Raw genomic sequence first — 25,367 nt, forward strand, 5'->3', positions numbered from 1 at the left:
ACCTGTATCTGTTCTATACCTATTCACGTAAACAACATATTATTGGACACGATTCTTTTAGAAGCAGGGGCTCGGTGAGGGCAATCTAGTAGGGTTAATAGAATCCGCAGTGTGTCACCAAAAGCGTTAATGACTTACGTTACCATGTGAAAAGCAGTCCCCTGAAAACCACTGACAACGAAGATATCATATAAGATTAGATATAATTGCAAACATATTGCAATAAATATCATATTATATATAATAGGAAACTAAACACATAAAGTGTAGCACCAATAATAAAAGTCGATAGGATACACTGGGCAAATTTCTATTTCTTTTCTGTTCTAGTTTTAATCGTATATACAACACGTCAACTGCTTGTGACAAGGTCGTAGCGAATGGACGGGGCGCGGGAGCTTTGAAAGCTCCTGACAGACACCTGGTAGTTACCATAGCAAAGGAACTTGTAGAATTTTTGGGATTGGAAAGTGACTGCTCAAAGAATACGCGCATGCCGTGGACTGAATCGTCACCAGGCAAGATTCTTTCTTACGGGCTGTGACAAGGTGATACGCGGGTATGGAGCAATCAAAGATGGTATTGACCTCATTCGCGGTACATGACGAATGGAAAGAATTAACATGGGATAAAATTTTGCTATCTTCTCAAATCTTACGAGCATACGAACTCTCTAATACGCTAGTTGAATATCCTGATGAGTGATCTGAAGTTGAATATGATGATTGTAAACCTAATACTGCCCCGGTCAGTCATAGACTCAGTATCCGAGTCGATGGCAGTCTTATTGTGGTTTTTCAAGGCGTATCTCGAACATTGTTCTGCGCTAGACGGCTATCTTCGACGGCTTTTTACACATTTCTCTGTGGCTGCACAAAGGATTGTTTTTGTTTTCTTTTCACATAATCCGAATCAGCCATTATACGGTTTGGCACCCCATGAAGACGTTTGCCTCTTCGCATGTCAAGAATATAGAAACGCAAATTAAAAACTAGCGGATGTAATTGCTCTCGTTTTGAAGTGAAAACAAAGACAGTTTCGTTTATAATAAGATCCTGTCCCGCATTCAGCTTTGAGCGGTAGACATTAAGATGGCGGTAGACATTAGGAAAAATGACATGAGAAATTAAACTTTACGATTAATACTATTCGGTGCATAAAGGATTACTGAACAGCAAAGTATGATTCTGCTCCATTAGAAGTAATTGGTCGCGTTATTTTACCCGACTGGCTCGATGGCATTATTGCTAATGAAGCGTCTGTCAGTCGCGACATTTACTGGACCTTAACGAAATCGCTATTGATTTCCAATTTGGTCGGCACTATAATGATGCGGGCGCTAAGAGCTATCTCTAGAGAATACGTTAACACAAGTAATACATCATTGTGAAGGTCTCGGTACCGTGATTGCACTGCTATGCCAAGGTCGCTTCATTAGTGTCTATATAAAACAGAACGAACTACAGCAATATAATTCGATCAAATTGGGATTTTATATGTGTTCGATGAGTTGTGTTTTATAATATCTTTGTAGCAGTTAAAATAATAAAAACAAAATAAAGCCTACATTAAATATATGACAAAACTTCATTAAAAATATGATCCTCTGTAGGACAATTTATGCTATACAAGTGTTTCGAAGGTGTTTTTCGTAATAACCTATAGTTTAAGCGACATCTTCAGATTGTTATCACTTTATCACGGCTTTATTATCTATTGCATAATTATATGACAGTGATCAATTTCCGTAAATAGAGCAAGCGGAAAATCCTGGCTTGGCTGATCGCTTGAATGTGTAGGGCCTCTGGTTCGAGTGTATAAAGTCATCCCGGCACCCTACATTAAACATACAGGCGACCGCACATAACACGTCATCGAAATTTTCCTGTCATCCATTTAAAACGTCATTCCAAGAAAACACACTCTGGTTCTACAATCTCTGTCGCCTCGCCTAGGATGTGTTTAGACCGCTAGAAACTGTACAGGTTGCAGCTTACTTTCTGGTCTTTAATGAACCTCCTGAAGAACATACGCCACACGATGTTAGAGTGTCAGCAAATAGCGGAGGCAGTGCGCCAACCAGACCAACATAACGCGGCTTTACGAAATGTCCGATAAGCATGGATTAATTACTTTGCAATATTACACGACACTCGATATTCAAGACAGTGTTCTCTATGATCGATGATCAGATGTCCACGACGGAGTGCAGCCTAGTTGGGGGAAAGTTCACCATGCTGGTGGCTTTGCAGGACCTCAGGAGCCTGCAAAATAACGAGGCAGCAGTGCAAAGGGCTTTCCAATGAATACCCCAGGGGTGCCCTCGATTTGGCCCTGTGTAGGTTAAGTAGGCAGATGTTTCGCCTGCTGGTGATTCCCAAACGCAAATGTGAGCCAATCTTGCCACCGTTGTGGATCGGAATCACTAATAAGAATGTATGCTGAAATTTACTTTCTAGCTTGCTGACGACAAGACGATCCGCCTTTTTGGAAGGCAGGCAAGCTATCTCGAAAAAACAACATGCATTTCGAAGAAAGCGTTTGACGGAAACAACATGCAGTGTCGTGGTGGTTGACACTCGGCTCCGCACTCAAGATCTTGCTCTGCGTATTTTAGCATGCGCATATATGCCACGAATTTGCCCCTTCTGCTAGCTGCAATAAAATTAACATAGATGAAGACGTGGCGGACCTGTCTCTCAAGCGACAGGTTTAGGCCAAGCCGGGAAGCTCAGGCTCTTCTGCTCGAAGTTCTACTTGCGAATTATACCAGCAGAAACGCGGACAACTTGGTAATCTACAATCCTAGTATATTCCAAGTGCAGCGAGCTCTGGCTAAGCTAGATGGCAATAACTGAATTGAAATTAACTAATAGATAAGATGGAGGCTGTAGAATTTGGGAAAGCAGGCAGTACCGTGGTCAGCTATACTCCATCTCTCGCCAGATGTCCCCTTTAGGACGTCACCAGATTTTCGTACCTTAGACTACTCGTCCTTTTTATTGGTCTCAGTTTGGCCTCAAGCCTCACAGAAAATGTAGACCGCGTCATTTATAGTTAGTACCCCAAAACGTTTCTCTCTCGCAACAGCGCTCCACCTACTTAGCCCGAAATACTACTTAGCGGCTTACGGCGTGAATATAACTTGGAACGATCTTACAGTAGGGGATTTTGAATTGCTCGCCCAAATGAAAGCCTCTTTCTTGAAGATGGCTCCGGTTAGCTTCCAGTGGGAGATCTGAAATTTCGCTTTAGATTTCCAGCGACCGATGGCTCTTTCAAGAGTCTCAGCAGATAAAAACAGAAGCTCGTCGAAATAAACGGTAGCTATTTCAGCATGAGAACGATGAAAGATAATGCCATGAAGAAGCCTGAAAAACCGTTACGTTGTCGCCCGTTTCGCGGTCCACCGCGGCTTTTACCACAAATTAGGTACGAACGAGCGTCTTTATGAACATAACAAAGGTTATGTTTGTATAAATGCGGAGGGAACTGCGATAATTACCATGCGGCGTCTATTTTTTAGAACCTTTGTTTAAGAACCTGATATACTGATCCTCTCGAAGGCACAGTACTTCTACTGGTAGCTTTAAAGCTTTCCTACTTTTAATATAATAAATCATCATCATCATCATCATCATCATCATCATTGGTCTTGTAGTATATTACCTAATTTTATTGTTGCGCATCTTTTATCAAACGTGTTACTGAACGTATACCACCACAAGTAAATAAACATTACTTGTTATTGTTACTAGATTCGTCTATTTATCTTGCTAGTGCTTTATTAGTTAAAACAGGAGCATAGAATACGAGTTGTTGAAAATTCATCACGGATTGACAACTTCTAATATGATGAAAAACGTGCAGCGTTGGCGAAAAAACTCAAGTAAATACTGTCCGGATAAATACAAATATTAAATATCTTCAATAAATGGAGAAAGCTACTTTGAATCACATGCACTCATGGAACACGCACGAATATTGTGGGGGTCTATAGGAACTAGTTTCTGTTAGTGGGGTAATCTCTGTGGCCATCGAACATATCCTTCGAAACTGGAATAGTGGGACTAACTAACCAGTAGACGCGTGGAGTCCCTATATAGTTTTGGCTAACTACACAGGGTAAGCTTTTAAAACAGGCCAATATTGCAAGAGGTTTCGTGTGATTTGCTAAAGCCTATATAAAGGTATGGTAGGATCAGTCACGGTCGATGATTTAAACTTGTAAGTATATATTGGCGATTATTTTCTGATATCTATAATTTCAAAGGTAATGAAAATCACAATTATATGCATAGTAAGTTTAGTCTGAGATTAGTTTTAGTATAGCTAGTACTTTATGCCAATGAAATGCCGTCAATGGACTTCTGAGCGAGGCTTCATCCTCCCCCTTTCTTTTATACTTTGTTGTTATTTCGAATTAATTCCGTACTTGTGTCGCGTAGACGACGTCGCCACATCGTATCTACTCGTACGCTAGATTGTTACGTACGCTAGATAGATAAAGCATAAGGTGCCGCTTCTTAAACACAGAAGAAACGTGGTTGGATAGTTTTATAGTCGGAAAGGGTTGGAATGAATCCCTGTTATTTTTTTGCGGAATTTTATTAAATCGCGTGGGGTCATGATCTTTAAAAATGACCTAATACGCTCAACGGATGAATTAAATTCGTTATTTGCTTAATTGGTCGTAATGGCGGCAACACCTAGCGTGTTGATGTTTCACACGACTTTTGAAGACAGTAACAAAAAAGCGAACGAAGATGCTTAGAGTAGTCCTTGAAGTTAACCAGATCTCGTAACACTTATTTTATTTAGTTATCACATCTGAAAACATTTGCCACTAACTACACATTTATTTTAACTTTCAGATTGTTTTTTTATTTTTATGATTTGTGTTTTTTTTCGAATAGATGACATCCTATCCTACACTCAAGTATCCATTCAATCATGTTGAATGGCTTCGGTTCTTAGGGGGGTTTCTTGAGGTTTTTCAAATTTTACGCAGCAGACGTGATGCCACGGAAGAACTGCTACAACGAAATAGCGATAACTCGACACTAACCAATAAAAAATATGCATTTCGATGTACTTGGATGTTTCGCGCGGATAAACCTACCGCACAGCTCCGTCCCTAGTTAATGCGTTATTTATCCAATTCAATATTTCTGACCGCTTTTTACCGGACAAACTTATATGATTTCCCCAAAGCAGCCAGACTTTTCAGTTTTCCAGTTCGCGGGTAGGCAGGACTCCTTCTAATGAATAAATAACTTTCAAGGAAGTGAGAGGAAAAGGGAACGGTGGCATATGAAACGCACTCGAGGATCGAATTGCAGCAACGATACTTTGCCCCTAGTCGTCCATTCATACATCTGATACTTTTATATAATTCGTTGACAAAATCTCTAAAGGTGTGTCGTCTCAATGAATCAAAGTCTAATGTATGTGCAGAACGATATGAATGGTTAGATATCCGACTCACGTTTTGTCGGACGCTAGACAAGCCCACCACGGTTCCACTGTGAAACACATCAAAAGGCAAAAAGTATATACGCTAGTCGTTCTTTTCTAGCTGCCACCGCAATAGGTTTCACATGCTCTAAGAGCGAAGCATTTTACCGGAATGTTTGTTGGGGCAAATATATGCACATTGTGAAAATGAACAAACTATTTAAATGATAGGAATGTATCGGTTAGAAAATGAAGACCTTGCTATAAGGTGGATTGTTATCTGTTTCTTTTAATGGGAAAATAAACCAGCATCGCATTCACTAACAGGCCTTACAAGGATCACAACATATTTTTTATGCCGTCAAGTGGTGGAGTAAGAGACGCTTATTCGGTTAGAGCCGGTGCAATGACGCCGAGTGGCTGCACATAATAGTGGTAGGCACAAGTTCTATTTAATGACAATGTTAAGCAAAGTATACAGCTGATAAATTCAGCACTGGTAAAAAAAATTACTAAAAAGAGAATTTGAGATAATGTGGGTTTTTGTTTGCATTAATGTACGTGGTGGATCCTATACTTCACTGATGCTCCTCCTGTTCGAATTCTTATGAAGTCCGCGTTCTACCCTGTGACGTTTTAACGCAGCTAAGTAATATCAGTGAGCAGAAATGGCCGTGAATTTAATGATGTTATTTCAGACATATATTTGGAAAAACGAATGAGACTTCCCCATGAAAGACAACTTGGTATTCATGTCCAGATCTTTTGCAAAAACTTTATTTACTGTGATATTTTGTGCGTATTCTTGACTCGATGATAGGTTACTAGGCCATAAAGCTCACACTTGATAAAGAAAAAACTTTCCTATAGGCCCTCATTCTGCTAAACCTCGTTCAAATCACCGTGTGAATCGTTCCAACCACTCGGTCGCAGCAGTGCCCTGCAAGTCCTTGCCACACGTGTTAAACACATAACAATTATACTTCTAAATTCTTCCAGTCTAGCTGGGGCCACCACACGTGAAGGCTAATTGCTATAGAAGTTCAAAATATAGTACATGAACAATGGTACTTTATAAGGAAAAAAAAGATCGTTTTAGCAGCTCAACAGGATCTCAGTAATGCACGATAATGCACTCCTATAAATTTTACTGATTCGTTCTGCTCATTTGATTCAGGAACGTAGCGCGCATGGATTTGCCCAGTACTCATTATTATAATTATCATTGTGATTATAATTACAAAAGATATAATTAGATGTAATTTTTATAGTCCTAACAGCTATCTCTGTGCCAATGTGTACTTGTAAGCAGTATGTTAGACAAACCCTAACAGACGACTAAATGCGCAAATATCCCTTTAGGATATCTTAATAATCGTAATAAGTGGGCAAATTAACAGACGTACAAAAGTCTTCGTACTGAGGCGCAAACAGGAAATTCTCTATTATATTGCATGCATTTAAAAAATAGCCTTTTTCGTATACGATACTTCAACAGCGTAGCTCTAACCTCTCTAAGGTCACTATATTTCCTAATCTAGAAATGTTATCAGCAACAGACCACACAATACGATATTAACAAAAAATATCTTTATTAATTGTCCATCATCAGCACTAAGTTACTTTACTATATTTCCCCAGCCATTGCCCACAGTATGTATGTATGTATGTATGTATATATTATGTAAGTACTTCACATAGATTCTTGAACATTTCATTTATGTCTGTATTTCAGTGATCTCGAGTGATGAGTATTCCGCATTATGTCTTTACAAATGAAGTATTATTGTTCGACTCTTTGCATCATTTAATCGCTTCGCTGCTGTCAGCATAAGTAATGTCGTTTGTTTCGTTGTCTTCCTCTTCTTCACTGACCTGATACCGGAACTTCTTCAAAACGCATAGCAACAATTAGTATCTGTACGTCTGTGAACGTGTGTGTTATTACCTTTTTTTCACGCGTTCTATAAGCGATTTTCTGACAGCTTACCGACTATCATGTCTCTGTTCGTGTTCATCATTCGCTTGCGTATAGGTTTTTGCATGAACCGGTTCCTGCCTGACAGGACGTGCTGTATAACGTATCCATCGGATTTTTCGCCACGATTGAGATCGGAGGTTTTTTCGTTTCTTTCTTTAGTATTACTCGTAGTACACCCAAGCGAAAACGCCAAAAAAAAATTAACGAACTGTTTAATACGGACGGAGCCTTTGCCACGGATGTAGAGATTCAAGGAGAACATCTGTAGGGAAAGGCAAGCGTTCGCTCAGATGTAAATGTAGAACGATTCTGTTTTGTAACAGGCTCATATGTTGCTGTTGTACAATTTATTATAGAGTTATACTGTTTCATATATATGTCTGCCACTATATTTGTTCTTTTTTTATTTTGTGGATACCTCATTATTAAAATATATGCTTTTTCTCATCGTGCCGTTGCATTTGAATAACAAATCAAGCCCAATCGTCGTCGAGCTAGCAAGCCACCTACGTATAAACAGATCCTTTTTGTCATATCCGTGAGGAGGTATCATCGTTGCCTTTAATCTTTTTACTATATCATTCACATATTTGGTTAATTAGGTACTATATAAGGATAATCTAATAAATAATACTGAAAATAAACGACGTATAATATACCGGGTGACGAAAAATCGGTTCTTCCGTTCCGCCTTAAGCAGTTGGGGGCTACGAAACTGTCGACAGTGACGAGGGTGATTTCAATGTTGTTGATAATACTTACAAAGACCAAATAGGGTAAAAGCCTAGCCTAATATTCCTTTTTAATCTTAAATAATACGTAGTGTAATAATATAGATAAGCGTCTTACGGGGGTTTGCTTAATTAAAGATGGCGTTGACGCCTTAATCTGAAAGAGGTTCCCGATTTTGACGCACGTATTCGAAAGCCCTTAGCCGTAACCCTGACAACTTTAAGTGTAATGGAACGGAAGAGTGAGCACTCACCCCTATACAAACATAATAATACATCCATTGCATCTAATATTGAAGAGAGGTGTTGCATGTTGCGATCTCAAGTGCTTAACTCGTTTCCCAGTCTCTCCTTTGATTTGTGAACTGATTTAAGTTTGCATTTGTTGCAATCTGAGGCTAAAAATATCACACGAAGTTAAACTTATAATACTATAAAAACAAACAATATGTTGGTCATAAAATCTTGCAGCTGCTTCTGACTTTCTGGTTCTTATATACTAAGTACAGCTCTATTCACAGGTCTGTCTGCTCTCCTGGCTGCATCCCTTGTTCCGTCAGCACGCTTCAGCGGCTGAAGTGATAACGTAAATGAAAAGTTCAAGTTGATAACTTATTGGCCGCAATATGATTGTGTATAAGAATTTGATTAAGTTACGCACTTTGGTTAGAGATATTTCTGCTAATTTTTGCCCCCCCTGTCTCGCTTCGTTGTCTGCCTTTAAAGTCACTAACTCTCATTATGTGAGATTTCTGTATTATGATATGAAGACTTTGTACTGCTGGCCATCGCGAGGTTGCTTGATGCAGAAACGTTGTTGCGTCATTGTTGATAAATCTGGCCCTATGTAAGGGTATGAATCTCGACGAGATTTCATACATTCTGTCAGCAGCGAATTAGTCCGTTGACTTCATTTCATTGGAGTCGACTACCTCACAACCTCAGTTCACACATATGAGTCGTATCTGGCTATATAATAATATACTTATTTCTAATAGAATGTTGTCGATGTCGATTGCTCGGATCAACAAAGCTATTCTTGATGTCCTACCTCGTCACCTATAGCCATAAATGCAGCAAAACTTGAGTATAAATATGAGCGCCTGCTTTTGACGATATCAATAGTAATGATAACAATAATAGGAAGTCGCCCTCATTGGTGATCTTAGATGCTATTTGCTGCTATATTGAGGTAACGCAGTTGAGGCTACAGCGATTGAAGTATCTATAGCGTCGTTAATTAACATATACTAATTGAGAGAGCATCTTATTTGTCATCATACTTATTGTGACGCGTCGCCAATAGGTGGAGCGGGTGTGGCTGTGTGTGTGTGAGTGTGTGTGCGTCAGTAATTGTGTTCCGTAATTCCGAGGTCGTGCCATCCTGTGATCAGGACATTCAGACGACTGATGATCATGAGTATTTATGTGGGGTCCTTCGTTTACTTCTGCCGTTACCATCGTCGCATCGATTTAAGGAGGTCTCCTTGTTTCACAATTAAAGCATCGTTGGTTGGCCCAAACGTGGGCCAGCGGTGGGCGGCTTTACCCCCTTTCGTCTCACACATCGTAGACCCGATAGATCTTCAATGGAGCACTTAATTCCGTGTCGCACTGCATTCGTCATGCACAAGTTAAATATCAATAGATTATACGTATATAAACAAAACGGGATCGTGACCTAGGAAGTATCGTTAAAACCAATCAACGCAAATGTCGCTTAGTAATAAATGCAACTATGATAATTCCATCGGGACTAACGTCATTTTACTGCTCGCACGAGGTTACTGCCTAGTCTCATCATGTGTTTGAAACAATGTTGAACGGCAGTAGCAGACGGACAAACTCAAACTTCGGCGTACCTACGCGCGTCTATCGGTGAACAGCGAATTTCCACTGGCATAAAAGTTGCTCTTGTGTAAAATGTAAGTGGCCGGCTTATCTATAATTGTTAATAATGCTAAGAAATATGGAGCCATGTGTGTTGGCTGGGTGTACCCAAGTGGCAGGTCAAGTATTCCGACCCGAACGTCTTTACCCTACCCATGAAATAGTTCGATTAGCAGGCGTCGCTCAGCAGGCGAGCAGCGGTGCTCTCCACTTAGTTACACTTTAAAGTAAAACTTAAATCCGAAAGCGCAGTTTTTCCGGCTGTGATTTCCTGTTACGGTAGCTGATGTGAAGCCTCCATGTTTTCTGTTTGTCGTCGTCGCGTTGTTGCTGACGTCGGCGGCGGCGGCGGCGGCGGCGGCGGCGGCGGCGTTGCTGGTGTTGTTGTTCAAGGCGCGCGGATCTAATCAGTGTGTATATAGCCGTTCCTGCTCGTTCGCTGTAGCCGGAATAGTCATTATAGTGAATAAGTGGTGGGGGCGGGCCAGCATCAGGCGATTGTTGGTGATTGACCCTAGCCAGCCAACAACTGTGTTCAGTGCTTCAATGAGGTTCTGTCGAGTCCCTGCCGCAAGACCTGTGTGAAAAACTGACGAATTGACCCGTGGCTTTTTCAGCCGTTTCAGTGCGCGAATTGCGCCGTGCTGCCGTGACACCTCGCACATCGTCACCAAAAGCACCCAGTACCACAGCCCCTGAAATCTGCCTGGCATCCGAAAAAGAACGCTGTTTTCATGTACGTTGCCATGTGAACAGATCGGGTCGACGAGGCGCTTTAGTTTAAACAAACCTACATTAGAACTATGTTTCATGCTGAAGATAGTACACTTTGCAATAGTAATTTCAACTTTGCAGTAATACTTCATTAATGACAGTTACATCTAGATCTAATAATTTCGTTATACATATTTATATTAGCGTACATTATATATTGCAAGGAGTCTGTCTATTCGATGCCCGGTCTAGTGCAGTGTCAATAACAAGACGCAATCGGCACGACATCAGTTATGATGGTGTGACGTAATAATGTTTGTTGGTTCTAGATCGTATCGTGAGAGAAGTGCAACCGTGATAGCGGCGCCAAAAACTCAGGTCGAAGTAAAGAGGCGCGTGCCCTTTTTAGTGGCTCGCTGTGTCCTCAGTAGGTAGTTAATAATGTTCAGAACGAAGCGTACGAGGTGAGCGAGGTGAAGTAATTAGTTGAAGGAGGGCTGCTGCTGTTGCTGCAGCTGTTGTTGAGGTTGCTGGCGCCTCCGCCACTACTGCTGATAATATTGTTGTTGAAATGGTGCAGTTGACTAGCTCCAAGACCGGCAGGGATCGGCATATTCGAAACGGTGGAGTTCTCCGTTGGGTACGAAGGTCCGCTTAATGAGACCACTTGCACAGGATAACATGAGTAGACAGGGTACCCCCAACAGCTAACTACCTGTGATGATATCGGAGATGCCAGAATTGCAGAAAAATTGTTTGGAGGATCTGTCTGAGTGGCTGCGTCCGCCGGAGGCGGATCGGTCTGAACACCCACAGATTTACTGACCGTTATTTGCTTTTCGGAGCTTGCCTTCGTCCGATGCGGAACAGTGATCGATGTGTCGACGCCGAAGGAAGCCGCCATCTGAACGGCTTCTTTGCGGGACAAGCCTTGCTTATGGACCAGCTGTTGAATGGTGAGCTCTCGCAAACGAGACGGACAACCAACGTGTCGCGAGTGGTGAGGTCCGCCACAGTTTAGGCAGGTTACTGGCAGTGTACAAGTCGCGGAATCCACATGCTCAAACGACCCGCATCGAAAGCAACGTGGCTTACGGCGGCACCGATCGTGGCCGTAGTGTAGACAACGAATGCACTGCTGCACGTGGGTACCCTCACTCGACCCGTAGTCACTCGTAGCATGCGCGACATGCGGGTCGTGCACTCCCAAGGGGCCCAGATGGACGTCATGTACACCTAGAGGTCCCAGGAGGCCCTGGCGGCTACCGAACGATCGCTCACTGCTAGGTGTTGCACTCGCCGTCCGAGCAGGCGAGACCGATCCCGACGTATAGATTGACATGTCGCTAATCGTCTACAAAGTTTCAGATAGATCACACACACCACAAGTAGTAGGTCTAAATACAGCACGAGCCCGCACAACGAACTGTGAAAACAGCGGTCACACATGTGTCGTCGACAACAATGCGATCTTTACGATCTTCATCTGCGATCAGATCTGACACTTCGAACTTGCTTTTTCTTTGCTACGGGAAGACACTGATTCAGCTGCTTCTTCTCATTGTTTGTTAGCGGTAAAAGGTATCGTCCATTGAGCGAAAGGCATCAGCGTCCTAGTGAACCGTAGCGGCATGTTGAGGCAAAAATATCTGTGTACTTTTTTGCTCTTAATAAACGTTGTTATTATTATCGAGTGACAAATGGGAGAGAAGATATTTACGATAAGAAAAATCATTTTATTTTCTGTCAGCTCTGCTAGCGCTGACACTGACCCGATTGTTGACTTAACATGGTCGCATTGGATATTTATTTGCTTTATTTGTCGTCGATGCTGATGTAGTAGTAAAGTAACAGCAGTACTAGTAGTAGTTGTAGAAGTAGCAGTTGTTGATGTTCGGTTGCGGTATTGAAATTGACGTAGTTGTTGAGTTGATGCAGCTGATTGAATTTACAGGGTGTTGCAGGTGCTCGTGGATGTGTACCTGCTGAACGGTGAAAGGTGACCATTGTACATTCATGTTGAAACACGGTGACAGTCATCATATACAGATTGTTGGTTAAATGATGATGATGTGAGAAGTAGCTATTTATATAAGTGGCGATAATAAGAAATGAACGATCTGCGCCTTGGATAGCGTGAAGGACAGGATAATGAAAAAAAAAAAGGTGACTATTTTTTATAAACTATGCCAGCGACACAACATAAATCAAGTAGGACGTGCAGTCGTATCTTGGCGACACTATTGTTAACAACCAAATACCGACTAAACTTTGCCCACTATTGTCACAATTTGAACTCAATTTCGCCATGCATAGGTGTAGAATGTAGCAGTACGGTTGAGGGCAATATCGATTCGATAATATGCTTCTGTCGACGTGGACTGTTCCAAACGCGCATTTATAGAGAAATAGAGTTAAGCCAACTAAGACTACAGTATTAGGGTAAATGGCACAAGCAGAACCCCTAGGTGATCCCTGAGCCACGCAATTTCCAATATTTATATAGAAGATGAGTGAAATAAAGCAAGTGAGAAAAAAAATGCCAAGACGGTCATAATTTCAAATTCGTTCATACGAAAAAAATACTTCTCCATCTCGTTTTGCACGTTGACCCTCTGCTTCCTCTCCTTCAACAGAAACACGCATAGAGTACTGGGAGTGATAAATGTTGACCCAATGAAAAAAAAAAAAGTTTATGAGATCGTCAGCGTAAGCGCCTAAAAACCTCAAGGATGCACCTCCGAAAAACCGATAGTTGATTCAGCTAGTTTGGTGCTGCGTGCTCTCCGTCTGAGATAGCGATGTCTAACGGTGGCTCGAAAACGTCTATGTTCTAGCAGTAACAATAATGCATCGCGTTTATACAGGAACAGAAGTTCTGAAACAGCAACGGCCCCGGAGCCAAAGTGAACAAAACGCTCGCGGCACTTTGGCACGCTGGTCCGACAATTCTCAGAGCAACCACAACATACTCATACGGAGTCAGACATCAGTAGCGGCTATAACAGCGCGAGTCGTTATCCGGGCGCCGCCCGATTGCATAGACAGCGCGTCAGCGTTACAGAAAGACACTCGAGCGCAGAAAAAGGGGCAGGCGTCGACAACAACGACGATGACGACGGCGACAACAGCAGCGGCAAGAACAACAACATAACTACAAGCGCCGGCCGTCATGGCGGCGCTAACCGCTGTCCGGCAACAGCAACAGAAGCAGTAGTTGTTGTCCGTAGCCATCGCCGTCAGCGCCTGCCGCTGATAGCAGCAGAAAAAACGGAGACGAACGAAGACGGACGGGCAGACAGACGCAAACGCCGACGAACGGAACAGTCGAAACTGGATATGATACTCGAACCGGTTATAGCAGCAACATTATCATTAGCATATAACAACGTGTATGCATGTCCGTCTGGCTGTAATTGCTACAGTAGACGAGGGATCTCCCGCGAAACCTAGCTAAGCAACTTCTCCAACACATCACGGAATAACCTGTTCTACCTATATCATAACAACAGCGATCTTGCCGCTTCCGCGGTGCGAAGTCCGTCGTCGGCCGCCACCACTTATGTCCAATAAACGGACACCGACCATCAGTAGCAAAACGAGCGACCAAACGAATGACCGGCGTCAGGCCATCCATACCAGTTAGCGGACACAGCGCACGCTGGCTGCTGCTACTGACGGCAGCCATCAAGCAGCAGCAGCAGCAGCAGCAGCACGGTTAAGTCGGGCGAGCCGCGTCGAGCCAAGCGTGCTGCCAGGCCGTATTCTTACGATGTGTTGCCTAATTGTTGTTTTTTGGCCGATACAAACCTTGTCTCTGGCAAGCGCAGTGCGGTGCAGCACTCGCCGCGTAGCATGCTACGTCACATAGGAACAATAAAAGAAAGGATCAGTCTGGAATGAGTGCCCCGCTACTGAAATCAGCCCAGCGACCTGACCGACGGAAACAAGCTGGAACTGTTCTTTCAGCGCTCTAACGCAGCACACATGGAGAATTGCCACAGAGATCGTTGCTGCTTTGCGCTGTACAAACGCTGACTCGCATAAAGAGCGTACGCGTAGGACGAACGATGGGTCGGTGCAGATTCTACACAGAGGAACGTGTATGTCCACGCATGAAGTCGTGCCGCATCGCACAGCCAAATGCTCGCTAGATGGTTATGATAAGGGTACGACGAAACGGAAAAGACAGAAAGAGGAAGTAATCTAACCGGCTGATGTTCAGGTTAGGGAACGCCTTGAAGAACGAGCGCCATAGAACCTTCTATCAAAGCCGCCAATATGCGTCGTGGTAGGCAGTGACTGAATAGCCATAGCCAGATGTAGTGACGCTTGATGATGACGACGGTTCACGCTCAATATCTCGATAATTCTTCCGTTAACTTAGCTGTCGTCCATTCTGCGCACTTTATTCTTTCTCCACGTAATTCAACTTTCTCGGTTTTTGTTGTTGTTACGTTAGGACAGCTGTGTACCTGATGACAGTTTGCTTTGACAGGCAAACGGCGACGAGTAAGAGAGAGCGGTCGATGTCCTTTAGCCAGGGCGTACAGTCGACGGTATAAGCCAACTTTAATTCACTTGACATTGCTCCCACTGAATTGAGAAGGGTTGAGCAACAAGAAACAGAGGTCAGAGCAATCCTGCTTCAGTAAAAATAGAAACTCCGTATTTAACATCTTGCGTTTGCCTGTCTGTATTCATGTGTGCGTTTGTGAGGAGACCTTTAGTCAAACTTTGCTATCACCACAGTGGCCCCGCTGTCAACGTTAGACAACAGCGGTGACGATCGCAGAGCCGGTCGTATGCTCATGGTGATAGTTTGCCACGGTCGATGGTCGGGCGATGCCTCTCATCTCAAGAGAGATGAATGCTGATCGCCATCACGAAACGCAATAGACGAGAGCCATCGCGTCATCAGCAGCAGCATCGCAGCAGACCAGATCAGAGCGTCATTATGAACGCGGGCGCTAGTGTAGATGTCGATCTGACTGTGTGATCTAGCTACGGTAGGATGGTACGAACAGCAACGAAATGCGAGCCTTCAGAAACACTCGAAGCACAATAAACAACAGCAGCAGCACGCTATAACGACAGGCCATTCGTCGCTAGCCAAGCGTCCCTGTTTGCCAGAAGCAGCAAACATCACATCAGTCAGTCAGTCAGTCAGTCAGGCGAAAGAGCGAGAGAGATGCCCGATGTGCATCCATCTAGCGCAACGAATCACACAAAGAAAAGGAAAAACGCAAACGTCGGCCTGACCGCCCCCCGCCCGCCCGCCTGCCCGCGTGGCTCCCCCTTCTATCTGTTTCTGCGCTGTTTGCCGCAGTTCAACGTTCATCGATCCGGCGTTACAGAACAGCAGAGAATCAACTAATGATGTGATGCTGCTCTGCGTCACCTAACTGCTTTCGCAGATTCACAACGGCTGCCTTAGTCGCTGCCACAGTGGCTGCTATTAGGCGAAGGGTAAAGCGTGCAAGCTACGCCCGCAAGCCGACCGTCTGCGCAAGGCGGCGTAAGTAGTGCTCAGAATAAATTGATCCGCTCCGTGCTACGGGCATTATTGCCCGTCGCAGGGCTATCGGCACTGAGTTGATGCAGCAAAAAGAAAGCACTGAGCAGTACTGAACTACAGCTGGCTTTCCTTACCGAAAACCGCTATTATAATAATCCGAACAGCAGCAGATCAGTTGCGGTCGACGGGTAGATTTGGTTCCTGTCCGCAATACTTTCTAGAATCGCAAAAGTTTATTCAGCTGATCAGCTAAAGCAGGGGGTACTTAGTTGTGCAAGAGCAATAGTCCAGAGTATGCCGGAACCGCCTATAACAGAAGCTTGCCTCGACGAAGCAATCTAGCTTAGATAAGTAAAGCTTCGTTGGTTAGCAAGGCAAGCGTCAGAAGCGAACACCGGACGTAACAATGTGTCAAGCGCTCATCGCTATAGGACAATACACCCTATTACCATATATAAGAATAATGTTTGCCAGCTCAAAAGGGAGTCGAAAATTGTTTTTGGAAACGTCTCAACTATTTTGTGCTCATTAGTACTAATTAGTATGAACATAAGCTCCAAAATGAGTTTTTAACTAATCTGTGATAGTTCGGACGCTTGAGCATTTCGAGATAGAAGTTATATCGTTGACAATGTGAACCACAAACGTTGACAAAACATTGCCGCATTGACATAAGCGAAGACAGCTATGCCTATACGTGCTTTTCGAGGCCAGTTAAAGCTGTTGTTGTTAAAACCGACGGATCACTCAAAATTACGCAATGAAACGCTAGTAGATTGCAATAAGGACAAAATCTCTACTTTAGCCAATAATTGATTTCTTAGGATTTTTTCCTCATATTACTAACAAGCATTTACGATGGTCTTCTAGGCCAGAGTGAGAAAAGTTAACGTGGCTCAATATACACTGCGCATATTTCCTTCCATCGTACACGGGGAGATCATTTGTACAATAACCTGTATGTGTCTAGACCCTATGAGGTATACAGGCAAGAAGAACATCGGTGTTCTTTGTTGAACGTTGCGTCGCAGTCAGTCCATTTTCACATCTTAACCTCGATAGACGAGTCCAAAAGTTTTCGGAGAAATGATGTTGGGAAAAATACGGGTGGTTGGACAGAACAGATATGATGTTATTTGATGCTAAGTCAAGGTCCGATGAGGTAGCAGGGTCGCTATTACGGGATCTGGTTATATGAGCTGACCGCTGATCAGCGTTTTGGAGTGCGTTTCGAAGAAGTGGAAAACAAAGGAAGGTGTTTGGAAACACGACAACACGAAACAAAACGGGGGCAAAATGTAAGCTTACCTCATCAAGTGGGTGCACGGTGGCTGTGTGGTGAGTTTGGTGCGGTGCGGGGCCTGCGGGCCGCCACCCGATGCATCCGCCCGTGCTGCGGGGCACAGGGGGCTTACGGCAGCCTCACGATGGCTCCACTCGCTCACAGTGTTTATCCGCAGCGCGTTATCGACGTGCCGGCCCCTCGCGGCGAGCTCACATCGACTTGTGAGTGCCCCGCTAAGGAGGCCATCCTCTTAGCAAGCGACTCTCGGCTTCTTACTTGCTACTAGTCTCGAATTATGTTGTGCGAGCACTGTTATGATTGTCGTTGCCCGGCAACCGACCGCCGGTTGTTCACTTGGTCTGTTTCGACGACAGATTGACACAGCCAAGCTCAGAGTAGCGCGCGATGAAAACACAGGTTAAAACTCCAACTTCAATTCCTACTTTATTTCGCTCTGCTCTTACTTAACAGACAAGCTCTGGAGCAGTGCGCGCCGAAGTTGAGGACGGTTAATGTACAAACAGCCGCACGCAGGACTTCAAAGGACAACCCCTCCTCCCTGTTGCTAACATGAAAGCACTGATCGACGACAACACTCCGTCTCACTCCTTAGCACTCGGCCGAGTACGTCTCCAACGGCTAACAATACTCTAACAGTTTCAGCTGCTTTGACGACGGAGCCCGGCCAACTACAAAAGCGCGCTACAAATGCTACTGGAATGGCCGGCGCCGCACTTCGGGGCGCGGTTCGCTCGCAGTGCTCCTGCTCCTGCTCCAGCCGTTGCTGCTGCGACTTCTGATGTTGTTGTCGCCGTCGTCTTCGTGGTGGCGGCTGCTGCTGCTGCTGCTGCTGCTGTTGCTGCTGCAGTTGCCGTCGCCGGAACATGGAACACGGCGCGCGTCGCGGCAATTTTTCGGCACTCGGCGCTTAGCTCTAGCCAAACTACAGCAGAGCACTGCGTAATACACTACTCTACTTCACAGGAACGGACGGATGGATGGCTGCTGACTGTACAGAAACAGCAACACTTCACCACCGATGCAGGAAGCAACTTCACCGTGTTCGCCGGTAACCCAATGCAGAGCATCGGCACTAAGAGTATAGACAGATACACCGGTTCTTACTTCTGATCTCACGTCCACCGTCGTCGCTGTATTATTATTGTTGTTGTTATTATAAATAAAAAAAAAACGCCTTCCAACCAACAGCCGCCAAACTCTCTGCCGTATGCTGCCGTTTCAGCTCGGGCGACTTCACGACGAACGCCCTCCCAGCGTAGTACTGACATACGCGAACAATTTCGTTTAGCAACTAATGATTTCGAAAGCAAACAGCTCTCCCAGTAGTACGCGACGCACTTGTCGGTCCATAGGCCACCAGTTACTGTTGTTGCGTGGCGGTCTCCGTTACCACTAGCGGTCCGCGTTTCTCAGCCACTCGGATTGTACATGGGCTCCGATCTGTGTTCAAGGATACACATACGCGACCAAACACCGCTAGAGCGACTTCTTCATTCTAGCTTTATTAGATACTAGCTTTTCGTTGTGTCTGATCGGCTGACCGAGTAAGTAAATCGCCGGAATGTCGCGCGGACGCAGACCGTGCGCCCGCACATAGCCGCACGCTTTCCTCTCTTATCGCCTATCTATAACTATGGCCTACTAGTAATAACAGTATTACCGATTATTGCGTCAAAGACGCCCTTATCGAGATCGCCGTTCAATACGCATTAGCACATTGTAGGAGCATACGTCCGATGTGTTAGCTCTACCCGAGGCTCAACCACACCCACCTTAGACAAAGCCATCTGTACAGATGCGTTGCTTCGCATTGAACTAGGTCTTCTATTACCCTTCCGAACATATGGCATAATTTGTATCTGTAACATCGCACTTAAACAGAGAAAGCGTTAATAAGATATAGCAACAATAATCATAATCATAATGTCTCGCAATCGAATGAGAGATAGAGGGAGAGGGAGAGGGAGGGAGAGAGAGAGAGAGAGATAAATAAAAAAGAGCGAAAGGAAAGCACAAATAATTGTGATACAACTTTGCGGCTCGAATAGCTCATTTGTTAACACCCGGCTGGTAGCTTCCATCTCCGATAGATAATTTTTCATCTTCGCTGACTCTCTCCAGTGACGGCACTACCCCGTGAGCGGGCGACACAGCCCTCGCCATGCGTCGCCCTCGCCCTCTGCCTCACCGTCACGGAGAGACGGAAAAACTGCGGTGGCTTCAAGTTAAATCGACGTGGACGACAACAATCATCCTACCGTCACCCGTCATGCGCATACCTCCATTTTGGCTTAGCATTAACAATGACAAAAAAAGCAAATTGACAGTTGTGCCAGAGTGTGGCAACTGGTCCTCGCATAGCTAGGCTTTGCCTGCTTCGCCGTTGAGGCTGTTTCAGCTGATGTTCGTACCACCACAGTCACTAAGTTTATCGCCGTTGTGAGAGTCTCTAGAGCGTGCCGGGCCTCTTCGACCTGATGTTCTCTGCGTAGTAAATCCAACCGCTACGCCAGCTTTGATCCGTCGGCAGTTCCCAGTTCCATTCTCTCTACTATTCATTTTCCCTCTGAGCCAAGTGTCCTTCTGAACAGGGAGAGCTCAAATCACCATTATCGCGAGCAAGTCCAACTTGTACTTGCTTGTAGTGAGCTGAACCAATGAAAAATGAGCAACTGCTCTGGACTAAGTAGCTAGGGAAGCGGCGAGTGTTGCTGATCGCATGTGAGATGCAGAAACAATCGGCTGACCAAGACCTCTCTCATGGTAACAATGCCCAAAAAAAATTTTAAATTACCGAATAAATCAAATTAACGCTCAAGCTAAAAATAAAATAGCATCATTTATGTCATCGTTTATATAAGTGCAGTAGATTATATTTCACAGTAATTTGGGTCGATGCGAATCATTTGCCGATTCGCTGAGCACGCGCTTCGCTGATCTGGCCTGAACTTCTTCGCTTGAACAGGCCCACCGACGAGGTCCATCGATCCTCATTTAGTCTAAACAGGGTCCTTTCAGACTCAGATGGACTGAAAGGTGGTCTCATATGGCGGCCTATGACTAGTAGCTTCTTGTCAGTGTTCGGTGAATTCAAGCCTTATCTTTCCCTCATCTCTGTGCAGCATTCATACGTGTCTTAATATAATTCTTCAACCGTCGTTTAAGCCTGCATGCGTTGCCAATGCATCTAAAATTGCTAAAGATGAGAACAGTTTCCATTAAAATTCGAACGAAACGACAGGTTGCGCTGGTTCACTATTGTCCTGGGGCACAACAGACGCACTACAGCTGGGCACAAACGTAGGCTGGGCTGGGAGAATCACCAAATAGTCTGGAATCAATCCAACAATCCCGGTACTTCCGTTGCCAGCTCCACAGTTGAGCAGTTAGAAAGTCGACCTCTTTGGGACTGTACTGAAGAGGCTCGATCGCAGGATTCCATCATACACTGTTGTTCAGCTCATGTTTCGTATGGCGTTTTGTATTAAGCGGCTATTTATGTGCTACGGACTTGATAATAAAATCTCGCGTTTCATTTGGTATGCCTAGAGTCTAGTGGTTGCCTAGAGGAACCCGCCCTAAATAGGAAAAAAAGAAATTGCCGAAAGACTTCTGTCCATCAGAAGCTGATTTACTTTATAACTAATCACAAATATTGTAAACCATTACATGATATCTGCAAACAATATTTAATATTTATAAAAAAAAAAAAAAAAAAAACCTAACATTTTGTATAGTCAACGAGTGACGCATAAAGACACATTTCGATATTTTTATAAGCGATCATTTACAAGCGAACTTTCTAAACCGCACCTGCAGTTCTCTATAAAACGCACCTATTTACATAACATAACTAAAGTAGCATTACGATAACTTGTAAAAGTTAATGTTTCAAGTTTTCCGTCGGGAACTACGTTAAAATAATATCAGTCGGCCGATTTATTGCTAGAAGTAAACGTGGCACAAAGCAAATCTGGTAACGTGTGAGCCTTGTGGCATTCTCTGTCGCGTACCATGCCAGTCGGTGACACGAGCAAAGTATTAGTAATTATCTGAGTATATTAATATTCGGTACTATATACACCATTTATATACCATATAAAATCTATAGGTAAGAAAATCCGCTCATCTCAAATACGTGCTTAAAATGAGTTTATCCTACAAGGCCTGTTTATGTAAGCTTCATGATTATTCAAGAAGATTTTCAGCAGGCCATGCCGTAAAGCTATGTACGTACTGAGTTCCGTTGAACTCAGTTTCGAAACTAATAATTTTCCAAAAGCAACTTCCGTAAAGAGCTAGGCACAGAGTTGTAACGTTCCAGAAGGGTGTACCCTCCGTGCCTCCGAAGTTGTTTTTGGTTCAATTCTATATCTCGCCTGTTTTTCTACCAAATGTATGTTTCGGCCATTCGGGCTGTGCAGTTGCTACAGGGTATATGTTAAGATTCGCATGGTCATCCTTTCTGTTTACTGTATTACTTCAACGTTTTAACATGTCTAGCTGAACTATGTAAGAAATTGTCTACTTTAAAACTAAACCTAAACCTAAACAATAACTCTTATACAACATGTACAATCGAACGCATTGCCTAAATTTCCTAATCTTTGAAGATTTTAGAAATATATTTTGCCAACAGGTCAAGTAGGGTTATATCAAAATAGTATTCTTATATATATATACTTACTTCAGTTTGACACTATTCGATATTACCTTTTCGGGATGCGCGTGTCAGGAATCCGATGGACAAGCGGCCGATTAAATCAGCGTGTTTTTTTGTCGATGTGGTTTGCACAATAGTAATAATAAGGTTTCAAAAAATTGTGTTAGCTAACAATGACATCGAATACACGGTTAGGCTTTTCTTACTGCCGTCGAGATCAGCCGGATAATCTCAAAATAGATCTTGATCGCTACTTTTGCATGTTAGCCTTGGCCTGATGGGAAAACTCTGCACTGGTAACCTTATGCCCGGAAGAGCTTGTTCTCAGGTTTACAAGGTGCACAAAGCGATTTCGAAGGCTTGAATGCATCCACATGTACATTCGCTCATAGCTTGAAAATTTCCGACGCGCGTTGTGCAGCTATTGCCATCGCTGAAAACCAACGCGTTATCGTTTACGCTACGTATACTATTTCTGTTGTAGGAGAAAAAGCGTTACGGTAATACCCTGTGCGTCCTCATTATAGTGCAGTGGTTTAATTGCATGCCTTTTAAATTGAGAAATATGTAGTGCTCTAAGTTCGCCGCCGGGCAGCGGCACAGGGCATTTCGTTCTGCGGGTCAGCCGCTTGAAATAATGCCGAAGGGCTAAACAGACAAACACGAAAAAGCAACAGTATCCACGTACTCGATGCTAATGAGAACTGCTACAGCTATTATAGGCAAGCGACTAGTGTCAAGACGTACGTTAATGCCAAAACTTAAAGTTAACACCAAAAAAGAAACCAATGATAGAGAACTTTTCTCATCTAGTAAAACAAATTTCGTTAAACAACAAGTCCAATGCAAATGCTACATATAAAGTTAATAAGAAAAATATGTCGCAATAAAAACAGATCGAATAAATAAAGAATCTTTTTTTTTTTCTTTGGTTTATATCATATGGACGCCGGAAGTCCAGCTAAAAATAAACTCCGAAATCAACTGCAGCTCCTCTACGAAGTACATTTCTTAATAGAAAAAGATACTGCTAACAAAAACGAAAAAAAAATATAGAAGCTAAAGGTAACAATAGTTAAAAGCTTAGATTATATAAACCAAGCAAAGTCATATCAGGAGCAGAAATCACTGATCACGGAGCTAATCAATTACCACACCTCCAATTACTAGAAAAGAAAATGATAATGAAAGTAAGTGAAGTAGCAACAGTATTATAAATTTTATTGTTAGTATTAAATAAACTAAATTGATCTAATGCTACGATACGAACAAAAATTAGTGCATGCTATTATGGAGTTGCGAAAGCGGGTACATCGAACAGGGCTCTTTCGGATACTTCTGAAAGACGCATTTTCCGCACCGAAACAACGGGGCTTCAAGGAGCCCGCTGTTTGAAAGCAAACTCATTTCTATTACATTTCATGTTTGTTTTGACACTGTTTCTGTAAATGTGAAGAAAATTAAATGGACATCTATTAACACTGCTGAAGCTTTCAAAAAGCTAGCGGATTGATTTATTAATCTCGGCTAAATCGTGTCAAGTTAATTTGGTTCATGATATTTCTATGTCTCGCAAACGATATATATGTATTGCAAACATGACGATTGTTTCCGTTAGTGCGTTTCCACTACCATCAGCTCATCATACCTGTGAAGGTTAGCACTAATGTAGTGGTAATAAGGTAGTAGCTCTCGACCAGATCAAGTGCTTTAGCCTGCCTCGTTAGATAAGCCCGCCATTTCTCGAAGCATTATGTATATATCTTCGTGAATTCAAAGAATATTGATGAACTAGGATTGGTCAACTACTACATGTCACATAGAAGTCAACCTTTTTGGCAACAAAACAAAACAACTCAAGATATCAAGTCTACCATTCTTAGAACTTTAGTAATGCGCGAATAAAAGTCTAGGATCTATAGATCCTGAATAACGCTGTCGTTAAGGTTTTAGAAAAAACGTGATCGGTCTTCGTGATTATCCAATGGTGATGTATTTATTTAAAAAGCTGAGAAACATATGAAATGGCAAAGGTTCAAGGCCGAAACACGAGGTAGGTCACCACGGACGACGATCGAAGACGTAATTGGACATGTGGTGTGAACGGGACCGACAACTCGTATTTCCCCTCTCCCCGCCCCCTACCGCGCTCGAAACCCATAAATAATATCAGAGGCGATGCTGGACCCCTATACGGATGTGTAGTGGGTTTTAGTAAAGCATTCATTAAAACCGGGAAGACTGCTGAGTAACCCCTACACTTCGGTCCCTATACTATACTACCGAGAGGGTAACGTCGGGTGTTCCAGTTGTGCGGTAACTTCGTTCGAAGTGTGAGACCGGTCGTGGGCACATTTTGGCATTTGTTAGAAGCCAGCCGGCTGAAGCAGTGTTTAATGGCGGTACCAAATCCAAGAAGTGTAAGATCCAGGAATTGATTTAGGTGAAAATATGGAAGCGAAAAGTTTGGTACTGAGATTTACATGTTGCGGTACTCGCGAACCGATACGGTTGAAGATTGTAGAGGTTCATCTTTGCTACGAGTGTTTTAGGTGGATACAGTTTCAAATAATTAGAACATAGTTTGTGAGAGATACTCAACAGAAGAACATTTTTAGTATTGACTATCGATACGTGGAGTAGAAGGGAACAGACAGACAATCATTGGAGAACCTCTGAAGGGCAACTACTTATTAAGCTTAGCCTTCCGTTTGCCCTAACCTTAAACTGACAGACATCTAGTTACACATTTTGGCTATAAATGTATCATTAGCACTACGGTTATAAAATGTTAATAAGTGGTCAACTCTTATTAAATGCTTTACAGAAATCAAAACAAAAATTATTCTTGTGACTAAGTCGCCCAATTCTTTGTTTTCGCCCAACATTTCGAGTGTTACGTCTCGTATCGTCCCTAAGCATTCCATCAGACGGCTGGGTCCCAAGGCGAAACCGGGTGTGTCTATGCCCGGGTTTAAACCTAAGCCATAACGCGGTTCTAAAGTTAGCAGGGAAATACGTATCTCACTTATAATGATATTTACGTTAAGTTGAATTTCTTTTTGGCGCAACCGTGTTGCTAATCGCCTAACGGTCCCCTGAAGGGG

The 25,367-nt window shown here is 43.4% G+C and overlaps 1 protein-coding gene across 3 annotated transcripts; it reads right to left on the reverse strand.

The window, feature by feature from the left end:
- Positions 1-7,032: 7,032 nt before the first annotated feature.
- Positions 7,033-19,683, reverse strand: LOC111248257 (uncharacterized). 3 transcript variants are annotated; one of them, XM_086982289.1, is made up of 2 exons: positions 19,370-19,683; positions 7,033-12,758 (listed from the first exon to the last, which is right to left on the reverse strand). In XM_086982289.1, the coding sequence occupies exon 2, from the start codon at positions 12,113-12,115 to the stop codon at positions 11,219-11,221; it is 897 nt and encodes a 298-aa protein (XP_086838415.1). In that variant the 5' UTR covers positions 12,116-12,758; positions 19,370-19,683; the 3' UTR covers positions 7,033-11,218. The 3 variants fall into 3 exon arrangements, with proteins under 3 accessions (XP_086838415.1, XP_086838414.1, XP_086838413.1); XM_086982288.1 differs by having other exon boundaries at positions 7,033-12,755; positions 17,600-19,683; XM_086982287.1 differs by having other exon boundaries at positions 17,600-19,683.
- Between the last annotated feature and the right edge of the window lie 5,684 nt (positions 19,684-25,367).

Source organism: Varroa destructor, unplaced genomic scaffold (genome assembly GCF_002443255.2).
Source record: "Varroa destructor unplaced genomic scaffold, Vdes_3.0 BEIS01000003.1, whole genome shotgun sequence".
Taxonomy (NCBI): domain Eukaryota; kingdom Metazoa; phylum Arthropoda; class Arachnida; order Mesostigmata; family Varroidae; genus Varroa; species Varroa destructor.